General features: G+C 42.9%; 1 protein-coding gene across 1 annotated transcript in view; it reads left to right on the top strand.

The window, feature by feature from the left end:
* Positions 1-23039, top strand: part of IREB2 (iron responsive element binding protein 2) — a 46213-nt gene extending 23174 nt beyond the window's left edge. Inside the window, exons 9-23 of the mRNA XM_068275809.1 lie at positions 2332-2471; positions 5513-5684; positions 7231-7328; positions 8160-8276; positions 12303-12462; positions 13560-13695; positions 14959-15043; positions 15129-15285; positions 15913-16037; positions 16166-16270; positions 16877-17019; positions 17123-17270; positions 19896-20018; positions 22023-22208; positions 22484-23039. Of these exons, the coding sequence (XP_068131910.1) occupies positions 2332-2471; positions 5513-5684; positions 7231-7328; positions 8160-8276; positions 12303-12462; positions 13560-13695; positions 14959-15043; positions 15129-15285; positions 15913-16037; positions 16166-16270; positions 16877-17019; positions 17123-17270; positions 19896-20018; positions 22023-22208; positions 22484-22594 (2006 nt within the window). The 3' untranslated portion in view covers positions 22595-23039. The remainder of the gene's footprint in view (positions 1-2331; positions 2472-5512; positions 5685-7230; positions 7329-8159; positions 8277-12302; positions 12463-13559; positions 13696-14958; positions 15044-15128; positions 15286-15912; positions 16038-16165; positions 16271-16876; positions 17020-17122; positions 17271-19895; positions 20019-22022; positions 22209-22483) is intronic.
* Positions 23040-26785: the final 3746 nt, after the last annotated feature.

Raw genomic sequence — 26785 nt, forward strand, 5'->3', positions numbered from 1 at the left:
GCGGCTAATTGAGCCGCCGGGTCCACCCGTGTATTCCCAGCATTAGACTCCTGCTGTGCAATTTGTTGAGGGATTTTCATTAGTTACCCAGTAATTGACTGCTCTTGGTGGAGGAAGAGGTCAGGAAATATACATTTTAAAATCTCCTTGCTTCTTGCAGTTTTTCAGTCCAGAAATAAGGAATAAACACACAGGCTCTGCTACCTGGCGCTTTTTTTTAGTGGGGGGGGGGGGGGATGAATGGACACACAATGATGAAAGGACACAGAGGCTGGTCATTGTATACAGAACATGCCTCTGTGTCCTAATATGATTTCACGAACCCACTTTGGGTTCTCTTTACAGGGAGCCTTAACTGAGAGGGATATGGATGTTTCCTTTTTAAACAATACCAGTTACCTGGCAGTTCTGCTGATCTCTTTGGCTGCAGTAGTGGCTGAATCACACACCTGAAACAACCATGCAGCTAATCCAGTCTGACTTCAGTCAGAGCACCTGATCTCCATGCTTGTTCAAGAGCTGTGGCTAAAAGTATTAGAAACACAGGATCAGCAAGAGAGTCAGGCAACTGGTATTATTTTAAAAGGAGAAATCCATATCCTTCTCAGTTTAGGTTCCCTTTAAAGGAGACCTGAGACTTTGTACATAGCAACATGTATAATTACCTGCGGCATCCTCCAGCCCCATGTACTCTGTGGGCTGCTTCACTGTCCTTCCAGGCGGCTCAGTTGATTTACAATCTTCCCTGGTAATGGGCTCCAGTCCCATCAGTTCGGCTGCCCTGTGTATGCCCGGCTGTGCACACTCCCCCATCGCGCTCTGCGCAGGTAGTACAGTTAGTTAAGGTATAGTTTAGGTTAGCTAGACATAGTTAAGGTTTGTCTTGTGTTTATTGTTAACATCAGAATCCCTACACTGCTTGTAATTTTAAATCTGAGGTCTAGGTAAATGCACCACTGTACAGTTATCCATCTCTCTGTCCCCTGGAATTATCCTTGATGAATGCTGCCTGTTCACTGCTAACCTGTGGGCAGTATGGCTTAGTCTTCTGTATAAAAGCCTGTCCAATGAAGCAAAAAAAGTTTGTAATCCCCTCCACTGTTATGTCCCGTCTTGCTGCTCCACTGCCACTAGTGCCCCTGCAGCAGTCATAATGCCCCCCTGCCACATGCTCCATGTCTGTTGCCAGTGGTGGAAAAGGAGTCAGTGGAACATTCCTCCAGCCCTTGTCCCCTAAGACATAATGGGCCTGATCGAATTCTATTTCTCTCCTAAGTTTTCTCCTAAGAGATCGTTTTCAGCTTCTGTTTAAAAATAACTTTTCAGCCCTCTGAAAAAAATACCAAAGGTAAGTGAACAAGTACTTTCAGAATTAATTGTTCTGAGTAGTTTCTTGCTCGCTGGTGGCTTAAAGAGAGTCTGAAGCGAGAATAAATCTCGCTTCAGACCTCATAGATAGCAGGGGCATGTGTGCCCCTGCTAAAACGCCGCTATCCTGCGGCTTAACGGGGGTCCCTTCACCCCCAAATCCCCTCCGTACAGCCGGGGAGCGCTTCCGCATTGGGGCAGGGCTAACCGCCGCAGCCCTGCCTCATGCGCGTCTATCAGACGCGTACCTCCGCCTCTCCCCCGCCCCTCTGTCTTCCTTCACTGAGAGGGGCGGGGGAGAGGCGGCGATGCGCGTCTGATAGACTTGCTGAGAGGCAGGGCTGCAGCCGTTAGCCCTGCCTCCAGGAAGAGAAAATTGACGACCAAGTTTTGCGGGGGTGGGTTTGGGGGTGAAGGGACCTCTGTTTAGCCGCGGGATAGCGGCGGTTTAGCAGGGGCACACATGCCCCTGCTAACTATGAGCTCTGAAGCGAGATTTATTCTCGCTTCAGAGTCTCTTTAAGACATTTTTATTGATGTGTAAATATCACCAAAGAGAAAACTTGGAGAAAAAAAGTGATTTGGATCTGGCTTGATGTCTCATCTCCTGATGATTGCAGGTAATCGGCAGCCTCCTTTCCTGCAGTCCTTTGAATTTTAAAACCCTCAGTCATACACTATTTCAATTCGTTTTGTAGCCCCCTCTTTTTGCATAGAAGAGAATAGACTACTTGGCAGGACACAAAACATCTCTTCTGTACACTGATCAAGTGCTACTCTAAACACTCAGGAAAGATTGTTTAGGGCAACATTTATTCCTACGTACATAGCTTCAGATTTTTTCATGTTCATATCTCTATGTATGTATAATTTTTGTACATAAAAATCCATTCAATCCCTATTTACCACTATTTTTGTTATAACATTATTTTACTAAATTGATCAACTTTCCGTCTCATTCAGGAGTGGGAGGAATAGAATCAGAAGCCGCTATGCTGGGAATACCTATTACATTATCACTACCTGAAGTTATTGGATGTGAGCTAACTGGCACTATCAGTCCACTTGCTACTTCTATAGATGTTGTTCTAAGCATCACTAAGGTAAGATAACTTTATTATGTGCAGTGTATTCCATTGTTTGTAATGCTTGAGAATAGCAGTCTCATCACTCCTAAAGTAATGCTTAAAGTTAGCATTTTTCAAGTACCTTATGGAGTGTGTAACATTATCTAAAGCACTGATGGTATGGCAGTGTTTTGCGGATAGCACTCTCTCATTGTGGCACTTGATTCCCAGGTTTGATGCTCAGCAGGGACACAGCAGGAAGTTTGTATGTTCTCTCTCCTCTCCCTCCCCCCCCCCCCCCCCTCCTCCTCCCCCCAAAAAGAAAAAAAAACTAATAAGAGCTTTGGTGATTAAAGTAAACCTGAGATGTTAAAAAAGAAAAAAAATATGCACACCTGTGGCTTCCTTCAGCCTTCTTCAGGCTAATCAGTCTCTCGCCATCCTCCTCTGCCACCTGAATCTTCTGCTAGGTGGTCCGTTACCTCTGCAAATCAGGGTGTACTGCGCACGCATGCCCTGTCTTTCCCAGCCTGGAGAGCGTGCACGGCCAGACTGCACCTGCACTGATTGAGCCTGACTGGTGGAATTAATGGGCCACCTAGCGGAGGATCCAGGCGGCCTGGGAAGATGGCAAGGGACTGATTAGCCTGAAGGGGGCTGGAGGATGTAAGGGGTTTTTTTTTTTTTTTTTTATTTTTTTTATTTTTTTTTTTTTTTTTACCTCTCAGGTTTACTTATTGAATATAATGGCCTCAGACTATGATACAGATTTTAGAGTATAAATATAGCATTAATTTGATTGTGAGCTCCTCTGAGAGCCAGTCAGTGATCTGAATGCATATTCTGAAGCACTGCAGAAATATCAGCACTGTATATGTACACAGTAATAAAGTACTCTTTGACACATAAACATTTTTCAGCAGTATACTCTTGATTGTGTAAAATACTTTGTAAGATTTCCTGTGACAAGTACATGCATAACCTGGCCTCATTTGCATCCCCTGGGCAATTTGTTTGACATGTTGATAGCCTGTGCTTTAGGATGCTGAATATTGTGTAAATGTTTGAATTTGCATAATTTCATCACTATTTTTATATAGATCTGTATAAAATAGAGTTCACTCCAGGGCTTTGGAGTTGGAGCAATTTTGGGTACCTGGAGTCGGTTTCATAAACTGAAGAGTTGGAGTCAGAAGATTTTTGTACCGACTCCGCAGCCCTGAATCACTTGTAGATGTTTAGGATTTTTCTTTCCTTGGGCAGCTCATAAACTCGCCCACCCCTATTGGTGTACGGGAAGAATCGGCGCAGGATACAGCCTGTATGGCTTATCCTGCTCCTGCACAAATTCCCATTGATTTTGAATACTATTCCCCCTCCAGGCTGCCATGGATGGTGGGGAATGAAATAATTCAGCTTCCAGCAATTGCTGGAGGCCGAATTATAGTGTTTTATAAGCAACTTCAGCTCCCTCTTCTGACGGCGCTGAAGTTACTCACTGCTGCGCCCAAGTCTCCGGCGCTGGAATGGCATTGTTCGCCCCTATTGCACTTTCTTCTGTTCCCCAAAAACGTCACGTACTCAACACTACAATACAGACCTTAAATGTATGTCATCTGGTTCAGTCATATGACGGATATGGTGATGGCTTTAGGAATGTGGAATGGGCTGTTGGGCATTGTAGAAACAGATTTCATCTTTCCCAGGAAGGCTTAAAGTGGACCTGAGGTGAGTGTTATATGGAGGCTGCCATATTGATTTCCTTTTAAGCAATATCAGTTGCCTGGCTGTCCTGCTGATCCTCTGCCTGTAATACTCTTAGCCATTGACCCTGAGCAAGCATGCAGATCCGGTGCTCTGATGTTAAACGTGCTACCTAGTCCAGTCACTGACACTCTTGCACGCAATGATTTTCACATATAGGAAAAAAGTGCAGCTGCTATTGTTTAAAATGGGAACTCTGTTACCTATTCACCCAATGCAGTACATATAAAGAAAGCAGCGGTGCATATATCTGTAAGCTTTGCTTCTGGGATTCTGGTGGCATCTTTCCGAAACTGAGGGTGGCAGACTTACCAAAACCCAAGGAAAAGTGGAGCAAAACTGGTCCAAAATTAGCACAATTGCTTAGATTGAGCAATCAGATGATCTGGGCATCTGCTATACTTTTGTATCAGGTTTGCTCCAGTTTCCCTAGGATTAATTTGATAAAATACTGTATCTTTCTTGTCGGTCTGTAATATTCCAACTTAAAGGGAACCTTAACTGAATGGGGGGTAAAGAGTTTCACTTACCTGGGGCTATTACCAGCCCCCTGCAGCAGTCCTGTGCCCTCGGAGCCGCTCTGGAATCCTCCGGTCCCTTGCTGTCACTTAGTTTCGTTTTTGAAGACTCACCAGTCGGCCGGCCGCCATGCGTATTATTGGACGCATTCCCTACTGCAATTAGCGCTGTTGCGGACCACAACGCATACAAAAATATGCGTTGCCGCATTCCGCACACGTAGATATGTGGCAACGGTCCGCAACAGCGCTAATTGCAGTAGGGAATGCGTCCAATAATACGCATGGCGGCCGGCCGACTGGTAAGTCTTTAAAAATGAAACTAAGTGACAGCGGGGGACCGGAGGATTCCAGAGCGGCTCCGAGGGCACCGAGGGTTCCCTTTAATATTTGTACACACTGTAAAGCAGTGTAAGTGCTTTGTGTCATTGCCTCTAACATTACAGCCAGCATTCTCACTACACCTTGTGCTATTTCCACAGCTATTATTAACAGCATGAATATCTGTTTGTTTTTTTTGTTTTTTGTTCTTTTTGTACAATTTAATGTAATTTAAACACCTATTGTATGAAATACGGTATGTGTACAGGAGACAAGGCTTTAACTTTGTGCGTTTATGGCATCCCCCCACATTACAGTATCTTCAGTACACATTGTGTTATTGAACTAGTCCTTGGTAACTTGTTTTTCAGATTCAAGTAATTTTAAACACACAAAATAAGTAACTATGCAAAAGTTGCATTAGCAGAGCATGTGTGCTTTGGGTAACTCTTGTCTTCATTTCTTTCCATTAAGCACTTGCGGCAAGCTGAAGTTTCTGGGAAATTTGTGGAGTTCTTCGGAGAAGGCGTCTCTCTCCTTTCAGTAGCTGACCGAACCACAATAGCCAACATGTGCCCAGAATATGGGGCTCCAGTGGCTTTCTTTCCAGTGGACCAAGTTACCCTTACCCATCTACGGCAAACTGGTAAGTCTGCTGAGTCTGCTTGTCATATGTTCTGCTATCAAGAATAATTATGGAAACTCATGTTGTCTGGAAGTATTTTAAGATTTTCTACTACCAGAATGTGGAAAATATAGTGGGCGTATTTTTGGTGACTGGCAAGATATTGTCCATTTGGAACCCTGGTTCCAAATAGTTGAGATAGCCTTGTCGAACAGCTCCTGGGCTACAAAGGCTTGGTGCTGCTTGGCTTTCTGACAATGTGGTAGGCAGCTAGACAACTTCAAGCTGTGCTAGCTTAATGCTTCTTAGCAGTGCTTTTCAGACAGTTCGGCAGCAGAGATTCCAAGCAAACAGTAGTCACCAGTGCTTGGTACATGCTGAGAAGCTGCCTGTTTCATTACAAGACAAAATTGTATGAGAAATTAATGTTGCGTTTTGAGTGCTATTGTATTATCTTTTAGTGCTTGGATAAGGTATTTTAGTTATTGTCGTTTACAGAGTAGAACTTACCATCTAGGGTCAGTACCTGTTCAGCAAAGGCCCGGTTCACATTAGCGGTCGCCGTCTGGAATCGCCGTGCCGGAGCCGGACCGCATGCGGAACGGACGCACGGCATAGCAATGAAAGTCTATGCGTCCGTTCACATGCGTCCGTTTCGTCCGGACCGGACTCCGGCGTAAGACCCAACATGCGCTATTTTTTGGTCCGGCTCCTCCGGCAGACGTATCCGGAGCGGAGCCGGACTGCACCATCCGGCCAATACAAACCAATGAGAACCGGAGAGCGCACAACACGCTGGCTATAAATCCGGATGTTCTACCCCACTTCCTATGCGTATTGTAGCGGCGATTTTGGATGGGGACACATGGGCAAGCATTTTGGAGTGGAGCAGCAGTGACTTTAAACGTGCTGGAGATGTTGGCAGTATGTCGGAGGTGGAGGTGAGTGCTAAACAGCAGAGGGCCTGATTCCACAGGTCCACCTTCTGCTGACCTCCCAGACCCCAACATTTTTATTTTACTTCTACTATCTTTTGCCAAACGGATCCGGATCGCATCCTGATGAACACCTGATGCAAACTGACCGGATCCGGATCAGAACCATACGGTTCCGGTCCGGATCCGGTCAGGTCATCCGGTCCGTTTGGCAGAGAACCGCAAGTGTGAACCGGGCCAAAGAGTTCTTGGGCAAGACTAACACTAAAGGGTGACCTATTGAGCCTGAGGTTTTTCATTTACATCTAGATATGTTTTCAATAATATTTTAATCTTACATTTTCTCTGGTAAGCGTTCTGTTTGGTACATTGCTTTAATAGATGCTGGTTTAATGTGGGGCCCTAATTGTTGGTGCTCAAAAGCTTTGAAATTCAAAAAAATGTAAATTCTAATTGCATGATACTTGTATTCAAGTATTAGATGGACACATTGTTTAGATTGTGTTAGACTTATAAATGCATACTTGGCAAAATTCCTTATGAGTACTTCAATCATGGTGCTTTAAATTCTTGTCGTTGCTCTTTTTCTTTACATGTAATTTATCTCGATTTACTGCATTGTGCATTGACAGGTGTTGATGAAGACAGGTTAAGAATATTCGAAGCCTACCTTAGAGCTGTGAAGCTTCTAAGAGATGAGACGTGTATGGGAGAACCAGAGTATTCCAAGGTAGATGGAACTTAAAGCTGCATGTTGAAGTATCATCGTTGTTTCTAATGTGATTGAATATTAAAGGGAACCTGAAATGAGGAAACTCACTCAGGTTAGAAACTTGCCTATGTAGAGGGAAGGATCTGGATACCATAGGGACTTTCCTGTCCTTGGTTCATCTCATTGGTGCAGTACTGTCTTCTGTTGAAGTTCTGTGTCGAATACCTCTTCGGCACTCCTCGGGTAGCCTTCGCAAGTACACAAGTTCGCGAGTACTTCTGAAGATGAGCACATCTCAACTGCGCAGGCACGAGTCCAGGTGTACCAATTGTTGGACGCACTTGGGAAGCCTTCGGAAGTACTCGTGTCCCCAAGGAGTTCCAAAGACACAGCTGGTCGTATAACTTCAGTGGGGACGACACTGGAACAATGGGATGGATGGGAAGGCTGTATGCTATCCTGAGCCTTCCCTCTATGTAGGTATGTAGCTACCCTTAGCAAGTTTCCTCGCTTCAGGTTTGCCTTAAATGTCAGTCCAGGGAATGTAGCATGATTACGATGTTCCAGAATTACTATCTGACAATCTTCACATTTCTATGCTTGCACTACAGATTAGTGCTTTGCTCTAGTCACATGCCATGTACTTATTAATGAATGCACATGGAGCAAATTGGGACTGAATTTTATAGCAAAGACTTCTAATGAGGGAGACGTGTGGTAACTGTCTATGCAGTTACTGGTTTTGAAGAAAACAATTGTTTTATTTTTATTCTTTAATATAGCAAAAATGTTGCAAAAAATTATTTGAGATTTGTCTTTTAATAACTTTATTACATTTTTTTTTTTAAGGTTATAGAAATTAACTTGAACACCATTATACCGCATGTGAGTGGCCCCAAGAGACCCCAAGACAGGATATCCGTGTTTGACATGAAAAAGGATTTCGAAGCATGCATGTGTGAAAAGGTGCGTGAAGTCAATATTCTGGTATTAAAAGCTTATTTTTACTTCATGGCCTTGGTCACATTGGTTAGGAACATGATCCCCAGTGGTGAATCACTGGAATTATTTTCTGTTTGTTTACGTAGCATTGCTAGTGATGGGTTGATACACGAATTCATGCTAACTCCTCTGCATTCAAACTCCTCTGCTAACATTAAGCCAGCAACAGAGCAGTACATTGCTCCTTTGCTTGGAACACTATGCTAGTCCACTTTATAAAATCTCAGTGATCCAGAATAGCCATAACATAAGTAGGTACCATGTACATGATTAACTTTAACCTGAGCTATGACTGCATTTGAAGGAAACCCAGACTTCTCTCTGGGTCATTCATGGTCAACTTTCCAGTGGTGGTCCCTTCAAAAACTCACCTCAGTAGGTACATTTTGTTAGAGCTTCTAAATGTATGATACTCCAATCAGGGCCGGGCCAAGGCAGGGGCAAGAGAGTCTCAGGGTGCCGGGTAGGAGGGGGGCGCACAACTCGCTTATCTATCTTTCCCCTATTGTGTTTGAAGCAGAGAGAAATAAAAAAAAATGGGGATACATGGCAGTGACTGCAAGCCAGATAACCAGAGATTAAGGTGTTAGGAGCCCTGGGGCGCCTTAGTCTAATAGCAATCAGTGTATTATGACGGGTGGGAGGGATGGAGGGGAGCACTTTGGTGTCTCAGCCTTGCGTGCTGGAAGACCTTGTCCCGGCTCTTACTCCAATATTTAATTGCCAATTCTTATCCCCTGGTGTGGGAGATATTCCATTATGTGAGTTCCTTTAAAGTTCTATATGGCTTGCTGGCTCATATGGCATTTGAGTTGATATGATGAAATAACCCACTGGATAGGGGACTCATTCCTCACCTATATTCTTTATTTAATGACCCTATTGAATACTTGAAGCCCCCCCCTTTCTTATCATTTGGGAAGAGGACTTGGGGAGAACTCTGATAAGAGATAGTCATATTGTTGTCAAACGCTATCCAAAAATAGCATGTATTCTTATATTCTGGAGACCTCTATTAAACTACTTCATCAGGTATACTATAACCCCTGCCAAACTCCACAGACTTGACCCCTTTAAATCTAAATCACCCAGGTGTTTTAGTGGATGCAGGGTTGATGGACCGTTATGGCATACCTGGTGAAGCTGTCCTAAAGCAATCTTCCTCTGACGAACCATCTGGAACAGGGTACAGCAGATACTATCCCACTTATTCCCCTTTTAACCCCAGTGTTTTCCTGCTGGGTGATAAACCCCATAAAATGCGATATTCTGCCCACAGACTTTTATAGCACATTGCCCTTTCTGCCAAACGAGTTCTTGCACGCAATTGGAATACCCCCTACCTTTTGGTAGACAATGTCTTTACACTGCTCTCTGAAACTATGTTAGCAACCCACATTACTGCTAAAATTACAGATAATATGAAGAGTTTTCATGACATATGGTCACCTCGGGTCACATGGCTGGAGAACAGCGGCCTTTCTCATACAGTGCACTCATATTAGCGTATTTTGATGTCCTTCGTACCCCGTCTTTTAAATGCTAAGGCACAGCTGAGACTGTCTCTTCTTTTAGTTTTTCTGGTTATTGAGTTATGTAGTTTTTCAACTGCTTCTATGGTTATCCAAACATTGCTTTACCACACTGTGTAAGCCTCTGCATGGGTTTTACTGGCATCTGGCCACTATTCTTTGCTATTACTTCAATAAACACTTTTGAAACAAAATCTAAAGGTGCACGTACACTTGCTCGATTTCCCGCCGATAGCAGATTCAATCACTGTGATCGAATCTGCTGTGAAATCGATGTGCAAACGCTGACCGATCGACCGATTTCCGACCAAAATCAATCGATCCCGTCGAACTGTCCGTGCAGAAAATTTAGCTCAATCACCGGCGGGTCGGGAGTGCGTCGATAACGGCGTTCGAATGTCCGACGCTAGCGCCAATACATTACCTGTTCCGTCGGCTCGTGTCCCCGCGGTCCCTTCTCCGCCCTAGGCACGGGCTAGGTTAATTTACTTCCTGTCGGGGGAAGTTTAAACAGTAGAGCGCTCTCTACTGTTTAAACTTTTCCCGACGGGAAGTAAAGGGAAGCTGGAGCCCAGAGCGGAGAAGAGACAACGGAGTCCGGGAGACTCACGCCAGCCGGTTCATGCATGCAGGGGGCGGTGGCAGCTCCACAGATTGTGAATAGATTTCTGTTTGCAGTGTAGGCAGCCAATAGATCCCTCTTTGATCAGATTCAATCAGAGGGATCTATCTGCTGGTCGATCTGGTGGCAATCGACCAGTGTATGGCTGCTTTAACGGTAAGTCAAAATAAACCTACAAGCATCGTACTTGCATCCCTTAGTCTACTGATCAGTTTCTTCCTCCTCTCCCGCGTCCTGTTTGTCCACTGGGATCCATGGAATTCTCCATCCTCCATTTAAAAAAATGGCTTTCACCCTGTAACAACTTCCAGTTCAACCCTCCGTTAAGCAGTAATATTACCCACCGGTACCATAGCGAAACATGGACATTGCCATGCACATCAGTTGTTCTTTCAGTTATAATTGACTGCAACTGATATAGTGGAAAAGGACCCTAAAGGTGGCCACACACCATACAAGTTTTTTTAAATATCTTTTCAATTCAAGGATTGCAATCAATTTTTCTGCTTGTAACATTTCAAAAATTTGACCACACACACGTTACATTTTTCACAAATTATGAAATACATTGAGAACTCAGAAAAAATATTTGGGTCAGTACATAAAGTAACACCATACAATTTTGATAAAAATTGATCAGAAAAATCCAACACTCCTGATCTTCTTTTATTGAATAAAAACAGGAAATTCGATCAGATTTCTGGAACCAATGGAAAAAAGGCTTTCGAGTTTTCGTGACCACAAATCGTAGTTATTGAATTGGTGTAAAATTCGGTTTAATTGTATGGTATGTGGCCGGCCACCTTTAGGTTGTGAGCTTCCGGAAAGGTAAGTATGACTAGAGCTAGTCAGAACTGGAAGGAGTTGTTGTTGTTGTTAGAAAAAAATGGTGAGCTTCTCAGAGGAACTGAAGGTGAGGTAAGTATGTAATATTCATTCGCAGGTACACTGTGGCCCATATGCAATTCACTTTCTCACCTGAGTTTCCTCCTATGTGATATTTTCACAACTTGTCAAAAAATGACATTGTGTTGAAACCCCTCCCACAAGAAACTCTGAGGACCGTGGTACACCTGGCAGTTTCCTGTCTATGAACTTTGGTGCATTGTGGGAAATAGCTGTTTACAGCTGTTTCCAACTGCTAAAACAGCAAGCAGCAGCTACATCACCTGCCAACAGTAAAAATGTCACCATGTAATGTCAGAATGTAAATCAGGTATTTAAAACATTTTACAATGGGCAAACACTGACTAAATCATTAATACATAATTATTGTAAAAATTAAGCACTTTTTTTATTACATTATTTTCACTGGAGTTCCTCTTTAAGCAATGCCAGTTGCCTGGCAGTCCTGTTGATCCTGTGTATAATACTTTTAGCCGTAGCCCCTGAACAAGCATGCAGCATATCAGGCGTTTCTGACTTTGTCAGATTTGACAAGATTAGCTGCATGCTTGTTTCTGGGTTATTCAGACATTGCTGCAACCAAATAGACCAGCAGGGCTGCCAGGCAACTGGTATTGTTTAAAAGGAAATAAAAATGGCAGCCTCCATATTTTTCTTACTACAGTTGGCCTTTAAGCTTGCTTTGAATATGTATGTACTATGTCAGACTATGTACTGGATAGACTTGCAGGAAGAAAGTTCAATTCAATACCATTTTAATATTCATTATGTAAATAGCATTTTAGATTACAATGTAGTGTAAGAGGATGTGCACCTTTTTTTAAAAGGTTTAATTTTACCATAAAACAATCTTTGAGTGGCAGTAAATTGGTGTATGGAACAATCTGACACACTTCTTTACAAACTGAAGTATTCTTTATGTATCTACAGACTGGCTTGAGAGGATTCCAGGTTCCAACTGAAAAACAGAATGTAGTGGTCCCAGTGATGTATGGAAGTTCTGAATACATGCTGTCACATGGTTGTGTCCTTATTGCTGCTGTGCTTAGCTGTACCAACAATTGTAATCCTTCTGTAATGTTAACTGCAGGTAACAGCCATATCTCTGACCAAAAACAAGTAATACTACAGTTACCTACCCAATAGTTATTGTCGCTTCTTAACACTTCAGCACATTTGTATTTCACTTTTCATTAAGAGGGTAGAGGTTTGAAACCTTTGCATTCATGTTTGTTTCCATGTTCTGTTGTCTACAGTTGTGGAGCTTTTGTCTCACATTCTGTCCCAGGGACCAACATGGATTTATAATATTTAAACTGGTGGTCCTAGGGACATCAACAAAAACTTGTTGGTTATTGTAACTGGTTGTCAATTCTTCCTTATTCTACAAAACAAGTTTTAGTTGCTTCCTCTGTCAGGAAGACTTTTTCTCTAATCAGGAAGGGGGGGAAATTCTATGTCCGATGTGGTCACATGACCACAATAAAAATCCAAAGTGGTTCCAACCTCTTGCCTTACCATGTAAAAATAAAATGCTTCCCAATAAGGAAGAGATCATCCTCTCTTCTTCTAATCAGGAAGAGAGAAAATTCTATCACAGATGTGGACACAAGACCGCAATAAAAATCCAAAATCTAGATTCTAACCCCTTGCCTTTCCATCTAAAAACAAAATACTGCCCCTCCCCCAGAGTTTTGCCTGACTTCTGTGCTGATGGTCGGTCACTGTCCCAGAATGAGCATGCAGATCAGATCCTCTGACTCTGGTTTGTCTTCACTGGCTGCATGCTTGTTGTGGGTGTGTGGCTCAAAAACAACTAAAGCTCCGCATGAAAGCCAGGCAACTGGCATTGTTTATAAAGGAGTGAAGATGGCAGCCTCTGTATTCCTTTTGTCTCACTTTGGATTCCCTTTAAATACTTAAACTATATGCTCTTATTCTTGATTTATAACAGACAAAAACTTGAATTACAGAAATTAAGGGAATACTAAAGCTGCATTATGTGCAGCCTTTCTTTTCTGTCTGGCATATGTGTAACAAAGCAGTTTTTATACTTAAAAGCATGATCAACCATATGTTATGTTTTTTCCTTCTGATTGTATTTCACATGCAAGGATGATGACTATTGGTGTAAATAAGGAAGTAATAAACGTTCAGAACAATCACAAGCCGTTTTATTTTCCCCAGGCCTCTTAGCCAAGAAAGCTGTGGAAGCTGGGCTTAAGGTGAAGCCCTACATTAATACAAGCTTGTCTCCTGGAAGTGGAACTGTCACTCATTACCTTAACGCCAGTGGTGTGCTGCAGTTCTTCAACCAGTTAGGGTGAGTAATCTGTGTGTTCTCCAAAGACTCCATTGTGGTGAATCGTCCCTTAAGGGTCTACTGCCGAGCACAGCATCCAGCCTTCTCCCTCCACTTGTGCTGCTCTGCGTACATTACCATAGCTTCGGCTCACAATGTCGTGTGACACATGGTCACGTGACATCGCAAGCCTAAGCTATACTAATGCACACAGAGCGGCACGAATGGAGGGAGACGGCCGGATGCTGCGCTTGGCGGTGGACCTGTAAGTGATGACTTCCGCTCCTGTGTCACTCTGCATTAGATTGCACAAGGGGAAAATAGAGAAGCGGTCCCCATTTGCATTATGGAGGAAAGGAAAGGGAGGGGATTTTTTTGCATGCTGACAGATTTTCCCTGCCAGGAAGGGGAGAGACAGAAGCGCCCCCTTTTCTCTGAAGAGATGGTGGCCACACAGTCGGGGGGGGGACGCAGGGGCCACACATCCAGTGGGGACACGGGCACCACACAGCCTTGATAGACCTACACTTGAGTAATTAAAAAATTCCAACTTAAAGAGGGTCAAATATTGTGGTTGACTTATACTCGAGCTCGACTTATATTTGATTATATACAGTAAGTACAGAAAACTGTTTTCTTGCTGATTACTTCAATAAACAAAGCGGATATGGTTATAAAGCATCATATATTGACTTTTATTTCACTTAGTGTACCTGAAAATACATTTTTTTTTTTTTTTAAAAAGTGCCCCTCATTAGGATCCAGAAGCTGAAGAATTTTTCTTGGGCTTTTAATTCCGTTCTTTGTCCCCATTTGGTAGACTTCCAATTCAAAAGTTAAATCTCAAACTGAAATATGTGAAAACATTTATTTAAAGTGGGGGGGACACTTCAGGACCCCACCAAGTTTTTTTTTTTTTATTGCCACTCCTCAGAATGGGATTTGCTGGACTTGCTTTATTAAAAATATTTATATTTATAAAATAAAGTCCTCCTTCTCTCCCTCAACCCACACTATAATGGACCTGGAACTAAATAACCAGGTCAAGTAAGCATTAAAGAAAGGGTACAGATCCTTTAAACTGTTGTTGACCATTCTATATCAGAATTACCTTTTATGCAGAAATGAGCACATTTTCATTATGAATGGAAAAAAAAGGCTGAGTGGTGATGGCATGTGATTTATTGTTGGGCACAGCAGACCAATAGGGAGTATGCACTGCCTTATTGTATGCCCACTTGTATAATTATTTTTACATTTTTTTTTTTATTGCCTTTGATCTAGGTTTGATATTAGTGGATATGGATGTTCAAGATGTGTGGGCAACTCCAATCCTATACCAGAGGAAATCGTTGCTGCCATTAAAGAAGTATGCTCACAGGTTTTTATAGGCATTAAATATCTATCTGAACTAAGTGAATCCCACAGGCTAAGCTTTAGTTTTTGCTCTTTAGGGTGAACTGGTGGCATGTGGCATTTTCTCAGGAAGCAAGAACTTTGAAGGCAGCAGATGTAGCTGTATCCGTGCCAATTACCTTGCTTCTCCGCCCCTGGTTGTTGCCTATGCTTTGGCTGGCACTGTAAATATAGACCTGCAAACCGAAGCTTTGGGTAAGCCTATAGGAATTATATTTTAATAGAAACTGAAGTTATGTGTGTGTAGCAAGTATATTGTTTCAGGTTTTTTTTTTTTGTTTACTCTTTCCAATGTAAATGCATGTAGAAGGGTTTAGGCGCACTCTTGGATCTTAAAGAGAACCTGAAGTGACTCACTTTAGATTTGATATTAACATTAGTAGGGGGAAGGCTATGGATGGCATATTCCAGAGTGGTCCTCTGGTTTAACTATGGATCGAAGAGCTTTTCGGAACTACTTGTGTTCCTGAGTAGTTCCAACGACGAGCGCATCCCTACTTTGCATGCACGAGTCCAGTCCGCGTATGTGCTCGTCCTCGGACCCACCCAAGGATGGGAGTAGTTTCCGAAGAGCTCTTCAACTGAATGGCTACACCGGAGGACATTGCTGTACCGATTGGCCCGGACAGAGGAATGGGTAGGCCTTATGCTATTCTGAGTTCTTCCTCTACTAAATCTAGTATCAACTATGAGATGGGTTTCCTCACTTCAGCATTGCTTTAAAAATCAAATGTGCATACAGACTTCCACAGACTCCTTTAAGAATAGCGAAGATTAAGCATACACACATACTAGAAAGGTTATGGTTTTTGTTACTTGTAGGGGAGAATGTTCAGGGGGAGAAGATCTTCCTGCATGACATTTGGCCCAGCCGTGAGGAGGTTTTACAAGTGGAGGAGAATCTTGTCATTCCGTCCATGTACAAGGAGCTGAAAGTGAAGATAGAGGTATGCACCTGGCATATATGGCAGACTAAAGCCAAGCTTCCTGCCATTTATTGTTACCCAAGCTGCACTACACTGAATTGTGCTCTGTAGGCTGGCTAATATTAAACTTCTTTTTGTGGATCTTTCAGAAGCAGAATACAAGGTGGAACCTTCTAGAAGCACCCGAAAGCACTTTATTTCCTTGGGATCATAGATCCACCTATATCAGAAGTCCGCCTTTTTTCCATAAATTAGTGAGTACAATATATCTAAATTTACCATAACCCATAATGCTCATCATTTCTGAACGATCATATGCTTACTAGAATGTCTTATCTGAAAGCTACATGCACTTTAATGAAGATGTAAAGCATTCTCTAGACCTTAGGTTTGTTATAATTTTGGGACCAGAAGGTACATGAATTTGTCATAGTCTGCTTGAGACTGGGGTCACATTTGAGTATTCCTGCAGCTGAATGTGTGTGGTTTTCTGCAAAACATGCACTGCTGGTGGTACTTGAGGACAGGGTTGGAAAGCCCTGTTATATAGGATGTGTACATCCCCACATTCAGTATGTGACAATCATATTATGCATTGCGGCAAAAACACATGGTTGCTTAGTATTTTTCTCTCCACTCACGTAAAATGAGGACAGATAGATAAGAATTGATACCATGGATTTTGCTTTATGTATGATTGTGCCTGATGGACAACCCCACCTCTAGGGAGATCCTATAACAGGTCAGCTATGGCTTCTTTCTTAGAAAAAAAGCAAAGGAATTTTTTGAACCTGTAATGAGTTTAAAAGACCATTTTGTTTACTACTATAAAAATTGTTTTGTTTGATTTACATTTGTAGGACAAATTCCCAGCACCACTTCAGGCAGTTGAGAAAGCCCATGTGTTGCTTTATTTAGGAGATTCTGTGACCACTGACCATATTTCGCCAGCAGGAAGCATCCCTCGTACAAGCCCAGCAGCAAAATACCTGACACAAAGAAAGTAAGTTATGTTGTTCCAGTACAGTTATTCTATTGTACTTTTTGTTTCTTACTATTTACAAAATGTGTATTTTGTTGTAGCTGACTTCTTGTTTTCTTTCCAGCCTGGCACCCCGAGATTTTAATTCCTATGGAGCACGAAGAGGCAATGATGCAGTAATGACTAGGGGCACATTTGCAAATATGAAACTTCTAAATAAGCTTGTTGGAAAATTGGGGCCAAAAACCATCCATTTCCCATCAGGACAGATGGTGAGTACTGCAGTACTGGAATAGTGATTGCTAGACTTGATTAACCTGTCCTTATTCCAGTTAGTATGTGCCTACCATGAGAAGTTCATTCTGTTACAGGGGGTGCTATGCTTGTGATTACCCACATGTTTGTAATGATACTCCTCTCTCCTCACCAACTTAACCCCAATCTTTCTAAAGTCTCATACACATATACAAGGACTATTGACTGTAGAATAAAAAGATACAATTTCATGGCAATTCGACAAAGGTGAACGGTTGTACGGAAAAATCAAGTTTTGTTTTTGTTTTTTTCTCTTAACCTCCCTGGCGGTTAATTTTTTTTTTACAAATTGTGAAAAAAAACTTTTTAATTTTTTTTTTTATTTGTTTCATGTAAAGCTACCAGAGTGGTAGCTACATGAAACACCACTAGAGGGCGCATGTGGCCCTCTAGTCCGATCACCGCCGGCAACAATAGCAAACAGGGGAACACGTATATAACTCGTTCCCCTGTTTGGCTTCTCCTGTCGCCATGGCGACGATCGGCATGATGTCATGGACGTCAGCCGACGTCCTGACGTCAGGCGCACTCGATCCAGCCCATAGTGCTGCCCGGAACTCATTGGTCCGGGTAGCGCAGGGCTCTGGCGAGGGGGGGGCCCTCTTCTGCCGCTGCGTGCGGGCAATCGCCGCAGAGCGGCGGCGATCAAGCTGCTCGCGCATCACTTTACATTGTGAAAATCGCCCCACCAGGGGCTGAGATATCTCCCTGTGCGGCATAGCCCAAGCTCAGCTCGGGCTTACCGCCAGGGAGGTTAAAGAGTCTGTACTCTAATATTCTTACACTAAAAAGCATACCATTCTATTCTTTATTTTCTCCTGTGCCCCTCTGTGCTGTTTCTGCCACTCCCTGCTGCAATCCTGGCTTGTAATTAACAGTTTTAGGCAGTGTTTACAAACAAACTAACCAGCTTGTAATAGGCTCACATAAACAAAGTGTGTGAGTCATACAGAGTGTGCAGGGGGCCTGCAGAGGGTGTGTATCGCTTCTAACCAATCACAAGCAGCCCTGCACATTCCACACACTCAAGCTTTAGCCCGACAGACACGACAGAGGAAAGTAGATAAGATTTATTACAGAGACAGTGCAATTAGGAAAAGCTGCAGTAAGCCAGAGCACATTAGAACAGGCATAGGAACTTATAGGATAGAAGAAATAAGACTGAAAAATTTGTTACAGAGTCTCTTTAAGCAAGAAATCTGATAGTATTACACTTTTTTTTTTTCCTTTGATAAAGCCTCTCTTCCACAAGCAGCTGATGGTGGTGAATTCAGTACCTTTCAGCTGCACCCGTTCACCAGCTGGGCGCTTGCTAGCGGTGGAAAGGCAGACCCGCCGTGAAGTTGCATGTGAACATAACTGTTGACGTGCTCACATGCGACATTTCGCCACCTGGTATCTCTGCCACATGTCAAACATGTGTTGGGTGTTAACAAACGCTTCTATTTGGCTACATGTAATTGTTGCCAAATGTTGCTTGCAGCTGCCATCCATGTGGAAAAGCGGTATAAAACCTCATCGAGCAGCAGGTCAGGAGTGTCACTTGTGGCGTTCAATTTCGCAACGAGCGATGTAGGCAGCAAAGCTTACACTCGCCTGTCTGCCGGTGCTTCCTCCAGTGTCTTCTCTCCAGCACTTGGGCTTCTCCCTGTCTCTTCACTCCCAGGGCACCTGTGTCGCATCACAAACGCTAGAGGCCTCTAGTGGTCATGTAGGGTATGGGCCACGAGGCTCCTGATGTTTGGCCTCCATCTTTTTGTCACGGGGGACACAGCTCCCTGGGAGAGGAGACACAGGAGGAAATGGCGGCGGACAGGTGAGAATTGTCGCTACCTACTCTGCATGGCCTGGCTGGCAATGCTTGGTTGGAAATCTGCAATTTCATGCTGGAATTAGTTGAAAATCTGTATACAGTGTATGAAGGGATTCGGTCAGATTGCTGTCTGACATGAACGGTGGGACTTTATATAGACAGGTGTGTGCTTTTTCAAATGTCCAATCAACTTAATTTACCACAGGTGGACTCCAATTAAGCTGCAGAAACGTCTCAATGATGATCAGGGGAAACAGGTTGCACCTGAGCTCAATTTTGAGCATCATGGCAGAGGCTGTGAATACTTGTGTACATGTGCTTTCTCATTTTTTTTTTTATTTTTTTTTTAGTTGTAATAAATTTGCAAAAACTTTTTTCACGACATGGGGTATTCTGAGTTAAAAAAAATGAATTTAATCCATTTTGGAGTAAGGCTGTAAAATGGCAAAATATGGAAAAAGTGATGAGCTGTGAATACTCTCCAGGTGCACTGTAAATGCTTCCAGGGATGGAGATTTCCTGAATGGGTGTGGCAGGGAGTTCCAAAGTGTAGGGGCAGCATGACAGAAGGCTCTGGCTCCAAAGGTTTGAAGATGGACTCAGGGGGAAGCTAAGTTATTGGATCGTTTTGATCTAAGATGGGGATGATCTGTATGCATTAAATTGGCAAGGCTTTTCCTTGGTTTAATGTCTGGCTTTTATGTGCACACATACCTGTTTTAGGGTATTCTTAATAATTGGTGATTGTGTATTTTTTTTCTTGTTACAGATGGATGTATTTGATGCAGCAGAACTTTACCAAAAAGCAGATATTCCACTTATTATTCTAGCTGGTAAAAAGTATGGATCAGGGAACTCGAGAGATTGGGCAGCCAAGGGACCATTTTTACTGGTACATTTTTTTTTTAATGTTCTAAATATTTTAATGGACCATCACACATTTTATCAACAGATTGTCTTAATATTAATATTAAATAAGGGATGAAGTGTTTGAGCCCTGAAGTATGTCTGTGTAAGCAGCCTGAGGTACAGCGGAAGCAGTGCAGGCACAACAGGGTTTAGATGTAATCAATTAGAGGGAAGTGCAAATGGACCATACATGGGCTGAGTTTTCTGTCAAATTAATTTTCTTTGATAGAATCCGTGATTGATCTGTTGACAACAATGCACCAATTAATAACGGAGTGATACTGGATAGCTTATCCAATGGTACTTTTTCAGTGAGCAGTTCTGGGAGCAACATCAGAGAAACCAATAGCCCTCATACTGCATTAAGCAACAAAAACTAGCAGAAACAGGGGGTCTGCATAAATCTGATGGCGATTAAGTGGAGGAAAATGGTACATTGATTACAACTATCCAGTTGTGTTTCTGTTTTCCTTTGTGGTTATACTTTTCCTTCCACATCCCTAAAGCATGCTTCAGCATTGGCTTCACCCAAAGCTGAACCGAGAGTGTAATAGGATCTTTAGTTGATAAGCTCCTGCGATGATCAGTGAGCAATGCGAATAGTTCAATCAATGTGATGTGTAAGATGTTACTTATATAAATACTGGAAATGAATTAAATCCTGCCATATTTACATCCATTTATTGAAGATTCAGAATAATTTATAGCAACAGTGTCAGTTCCTTGTTTAGTGCTTGAGTAAGATCTATTGGGCTAGTTTCGTCCATGGGGTTTGCTTTCCTCTCACATCCCAAGAATATACTGGTGGTTTAATTGCCTACTCTTGACCATTTTAGCCCGTGGTACTGCTGTGAGCAATTATCCAGGAATTCTGTTGCAGTCAGTTGGTCACATATATTTTGACAGGTGCAGTAGACAGGGATTGCCCCTACAGGCATCACACTGACAACTCACACAATCATGGATTTCTTGCTCATTAGAAGTTTCATGTTTGCATATACAATAAAGTGAATAGTTCTAAATATTCTTGTCCACTGAAATATGCATCTTAGATTTAGTCATAGTATCCATGCAGTAATCCTGGAGTAAGCATTCCTACACTTGATCTCGTCTCACCCATGGTCCACATACTTAAATAACATTGTTTTGCTATGGCACAATTCCCTCTTATCTTTCTGGATAGAGCTGCAGAATATGTGGTTTCTTTTTCATTTCCATCTACTTTGTAAAAATGGTATTATCTGCATCTGACACTTATTTTTCCCCATGTAAGTTTAGAGGTAGAAATTAATTGTCCAGAGGCAGAAAAAAGTGTTTGCATCATAAGGTTTAAGCACTTAAGTACCAGCGGTCTCTGCCCCCTTAAGGACCAGAGACCCCTGATACAGAAACGGTGGAATTCCGGAGTATAACGACGAATCACCGCACTTACCCACCGCAACCGCCATCACCGCTGCACGTCGGGAACCTGGGCCACCCACTCTGCCATCTCTATGACGGCAGAGTTCCCGTGAGCCGGTCAAGACCCGATTTCATTGGCTCCTGACCCTGTCTTTCAATGTAAGCCAATGGGAGAGGCTTACATTGAAAAACAGGGCCAGGAGCCAATGAAACGGCTCCTGACCTGCTGACAGGGCTTCATAGAGACAGGCAGAGCAAGTGAGCTGTGGCGAGAGATGTCGGGATTTGGCGTCAGGAGCGACGGAAATGGCGGATGTGTGCAGCAGCAGCAAATTTAAATCTACGCCCTGCCAGGCAGGTGACCACCAAAACGGGGAGTAGATTTCAATTAGCTTGGTACTAAAGTAGTTAACGAATGTATTAGTGTCTGCTTGTTGGCAATCTTCTTAAAACCGCTTGAGATGTCCAAGCAAAAGGGGTGTGTGGGCGCGTGTGTGCGTAGGAAATCATCCATAGCATATGTTTGCAAAAGCTTTCCTAGGGACTTTTTTTTTCTGCATTTTTGCTAATATTTATCTATCAATAGGGTGTACAGGCTGTAATAGCTGAAAGTTATGAGAAGACCCATAAAGATCAATTGGTCGGAATTGGCATTGCTCCTCTTCAGTTCTTACCTGGAAACACTGCTGAATCTCTTGGTCTTTCTGGAAAAGAGCAGTATTCTATAGCTATTCCTGCCAGCTTGGCACCTGGGGACACTCTGGAAGTCAAGGTAAATGTTCCATTAACACTTATCAAAAATGACCATACTGGTGAATTGTAAAGGAGTACCATTACTTGTATCTAAACTTTTGTATGTGTCTTCCTTTCTTACCATTTTTTTTAATTGGTTAATGTTTCTTTGTTCTGTAAAATTCACAACCAAATCTTGAAGCCAAGGCCTGGATGCTGTTAGTCAGTCATTAATGGTCCCCAATGTTGTTACTTAAAGACATTTCTTACTACTGACAACTTCCTTACAACAAAAACTTTTTTTCCTTATTACAGACAAGCAATGGAAAAATATTCAACGTCACTGTTGCATTTGATAAAGAAGCAGAAGTCGCATTCTACAAGCAAGGTGGAATATTGAGACATGTGGCTCGAAAATACTTATAGTAACATTAAGAACTGATGGACTCCTGAATTGTTCTTATGCTTCCTGTGCTCTTATCCTTCTCTTATGTTCTGGGAGGCAGTAAAGAGGAGCCGGTGGAGTGACCTCTAGGACTTTCAGTTGAAGCATGGTGCTATACGGACATGCCTTTCTTAATCCTGTCAATGGATAACAACCCAGTTAACGCTACTTGTGTTTTACCAAACAAGTGGGCACGTTAACTGGCCATGAAACCCTGTGCACAACAACCTACAACCCGTCACCGCTGTTCAATGAACTATACTGCGGTTTTACTGAATGAGAATTACATTTTATTTAAAAACTCTTCTTCCAGTTGATGCTCTCTAGGTTTCCATTCTGTCATGGAATGAAAGACTGTTTTATTTTGGGTCGTGTTAACACCAGACCCTTTGAGTATGTAATAAAATAAAGATGCCTAAATCTTCATTATGACTATTTTGTGAAGAGTCATTTCACAATTTAAACAGGTGAGTGCTTTTGGGACTGAGACCTAAAGGGAACCTAAACTGAGAAGGATACAGCTTTTTCTTTTTAAAATAATACCAGTTGCCTGACTCTCCTGCTGATTTTAATACTAACCTTAATATTTTTAGCCACAGCCCCTCAACAAGCTTTGCAGATCAGGTGCTCTGACTGAAGTCAGACTGGATTAGCTGCATGCTTCTTTCCGGTGTGTGATTCAGCCTCTACTGCAACAAAAAGAGTCAGCATAACTGACAAGAAACTGGTATTGTTTAAAAGGAAACACCCATATCCCTCTCAGTTAAGGTTCCCTTTAAGTAGTACTTGCTAATCACAATTAACATTCTAGAATTGAAAATCCATTATGAAATAGTTATCACCTGCTCAGGCATAACCTTAGCTCTGCAGGCCATATACTGTTTAGAGTAAACGGGAACAGAAGTGCCAAGAAGAGTAAAAACCGTACTTAAAAGGTTTAAAAATGCTTAGGAGGCAGTGGTGGACTTAGGCCTCGTTCACATCTGCTGCGCTGAAAAACGTGTTAAAGCGCAGGGTAAAAAACGCATGCGCTTGTGCGCGCTTTCGTCCGCGTTTCTGTGCGTTGCGCTGCGCTTCTTTAAAGCACGTTTTGCTTACTGTAGCAGCAGCAGTTGTCAATAAAACTTTGTTTTTGTATGTAAATGTATTTTTTTCTCCAATTAGGGGTAAAAAACGCATGCGCTTCTATGCGCTTGTACGCGCTTCTATGCGCTAAAAAAGCGGACCCATTCACTTGCATTGCTGTGCGCTTTCCAGCTCAACGCACAGAAATGCCTGCAACACTACGTTTCTGTAACGCTGCTCAGCGCAGCGCATAGATGTGAACCAGCTACATTTAGTTACATGGAAAAATCAATACCTTGCTGAACGCACAGGGCAGTGCGCTGTGAAAAGCGCACAGAAACGGCCCTGATGTGAACGAGGCCTTACCCCCTGCAAGCAGACACAACAAGCTGTGTATTCAAAACAAAATCAATTTATTGGTACACTCCGGGGGGCAGTTGCAACGCGTTTCGCAGGCACAACTCGCTTCATCAGGCAGTGGTAAAAGGAGTACGCGACTGGGGACAAGAGGCATAATTGGTGTATGTTCTCGGACAATGTGTAAACATACTTAGACATTTTTGAAAACCGTGATAAATGTATGTGCAGTTACTAGTAATAATAGCGAGCAAGTGACACATTACCCATTATATAATATAATATTGTTGCTATGGGGAAGTGGAGTGGGGAGGTAGACTTAAATATGTGAACTACAGGGGGGAGCGCGGAAAGGGGGAGGTAAAAGAGTTTGGATGAGAGAATAAAAAGGGGAGGGCCCATCAGAAAGAGGGATGTGAAAAAAACGGGGAAGTAAAGGGGAGGGGGAGGAAGGGACATAGTGTTAATGTTCAACTGGGTATAGAGTGAGGAGTAATGTGTGTGCAATGATGCACAGAAAATAAAATCGTTATGGGGTGTATGAGAGAGAGGAGACGAGACTAGGCGTGTGTCTTTGGGTAGGGGCAAGGTGAACATACATTGTACCAATGATATATACATTTGTCTAGAAGGAGCTTAAGCATATTTCACTTACCAGCAGATATGTCCGGGTAACACCTGGCGCCTCGTTGGCAAGGTGTCCCGGATCTGCTGTTTAAATAAGCAGGAGTGGTGATGAGCAGCCAATCAGTGCGGGGCTGGCGCCGTATTTCCCGCCTCGCGGGAGTACCTGATTGGTGAACGTATCCAGTGCGACTAGGAAGTCGCATCTGGATGACGTAGGGTAAGGGCATAGGCGAGCAGCACTGACGTCGCACTGTGGGCAAAGAAGCTTATGGCGGCGGGGACCGTCCCGCCCGACGTCACACGCTTGTGCTGCGCATGCGCCGGGTATCTGTCCTCATTTTGGAATTGGGTAGTGATGGCAGAGTGACGATCCCACTATGGGGAAGGGGGAAAAAGCGTTTAAAGTCTAATAATGGGTATCATATTACTACTAATGTGTCCCATATAATCTCAAAAGCCAGTGTATAAGTGTATTGTTGATATTAGACAAGTATCCTGGGGATGTCATGTTTTACAAATATGAGAAAGTGTTCAAGAGGGTTATGGTGCCATCTAGTGGGCAATTTAAAGCAAAGCAACTACTTGTACATCAGTAAACATTTAAATAGATTAAAATGCAATGAAACAGGTAAAATGTATAAAACAGTGTGTACAGTCAATAGATACCAGGAATACGATTGTCAATATTGCGGAAGGGCCTTATATGCGCATTTTAACCGAGCATTCCACATAAACAGTAAAATATTGTTATACTACAGGGAAAGGGGAGGTTGGTATAGAGGGAAGGGAAGGATAAAATTCCATAAGTAAAATGAGTAACACAATCGACATCAAAGATACAAATGAATAAATTAGAATGATAAAATCATAGTAAAACATAAAGGAGATACATTTTACTAAAAGTCGTATTGTTGGCCCTGGAATGAGGGTCCTTAGCATTTGGATCCAGAACATTTCTCGCGCTCTAAGTTTATCGAAAGCATCCGGTTGTGATTGATTGATGCATTCAATAAGTGTGAACTGGAATAGACTGGGGTCGCTATTGTGGTTGGTGCCAAAGTGTCTAGACACACTGTGCAAGGGAAAATTCTTAAGTATGTTTCTTTTATGTTGTCCAATACGACTCCGTGCTGGCTGGGTGGTGCGGCCCATGTACTGGAGGTGACAAGGGCAGGAAATGATGTACCTAGAAGTACAGGTCATGTGGTTTCTGATTTGGTATTGTAGCTTCGAAGAGTTGGAGGAATATGAGGTGGTAGTCTGGACAAATGGACAAGCTTTGCATCGGGTGTTGTTGCAAGGAAAGCAACCTGGTATAAGATGTCTGTTGAGGTTCGCGTGTTGGTGTTTTGAACCGGCTGGGTGCTAGAAGATTGCGTAAATTGAGGGCTCTTCTAAAAGTGATGGCAGGTATAGGTGTGAAACGTTCACCAATCAGGTACTCCCGCGAGGCGGGAAATACGGCGCCAGCCCCGCACTCTGATTGGCTGCTCATCACCACTCCTGCTTATTTAAACAGCAGATCCGGGACACCATGGCAACGAGGCGCCAGGTGTTACCCGGACATATCTGCTGGTAAGTGAAATATGCTTAAGCTCCTTCTAGACAAATGTATATATCATTGGTACAATGTATGTTCACCTTGCCCCTACCCAGACACACACCTAGTCTCGTCTCCTCTCTCTCATACACCCCATAACGATTTTATTTTCTGTGCATCATTGCACACACATTACTCCTCACTCTATACCCAGTTGAACATTAACACTATGTCCCTCCCCCCCCCCCCCCCCTCCCCTCTACTTCCCCGTTTTTTTCACATCCCTCTTTCTGATCTCTCATCCAAACTCTTTTACCTCCCCCTTCCCGCGCTCCCCCCTGTAGTTCACATATTTAAGTCTACCTCCCCACTCCACTTCCCCATAGCAACAATATTATATAATGGGTAATATGTCACTTGCTCGCTATTTTTACTATTGACTGCACATACATTTATCACGGTTCTCAAAAATGTCTAAGTATGTTTACACATTGTCCGAGAACATGCACCAATTATGCCTCTTGTCCCCAGTCGCGTACTCCTTTTACCACTGCCTGATGAATCGAGTTGTGCCTGCGAAACG

The sequence above is a fragment of the Hyperolius riggenbachi genome, chromosome 3 (genome assembly GCF_040937935.1).
Source record: "Hyperolius riggenbachi isolate aHypRig1 chromosome 3, aHypRig1.pri, whole genome shotgun sequence".
Classification (NCBI taxonomy): domain Eukaryota; kingdom Metazoa; phylum Chordata; class Amphibia; order Anura; family Hyperoliidae; genus Hyperolius; species Hyperolius riggenbachi.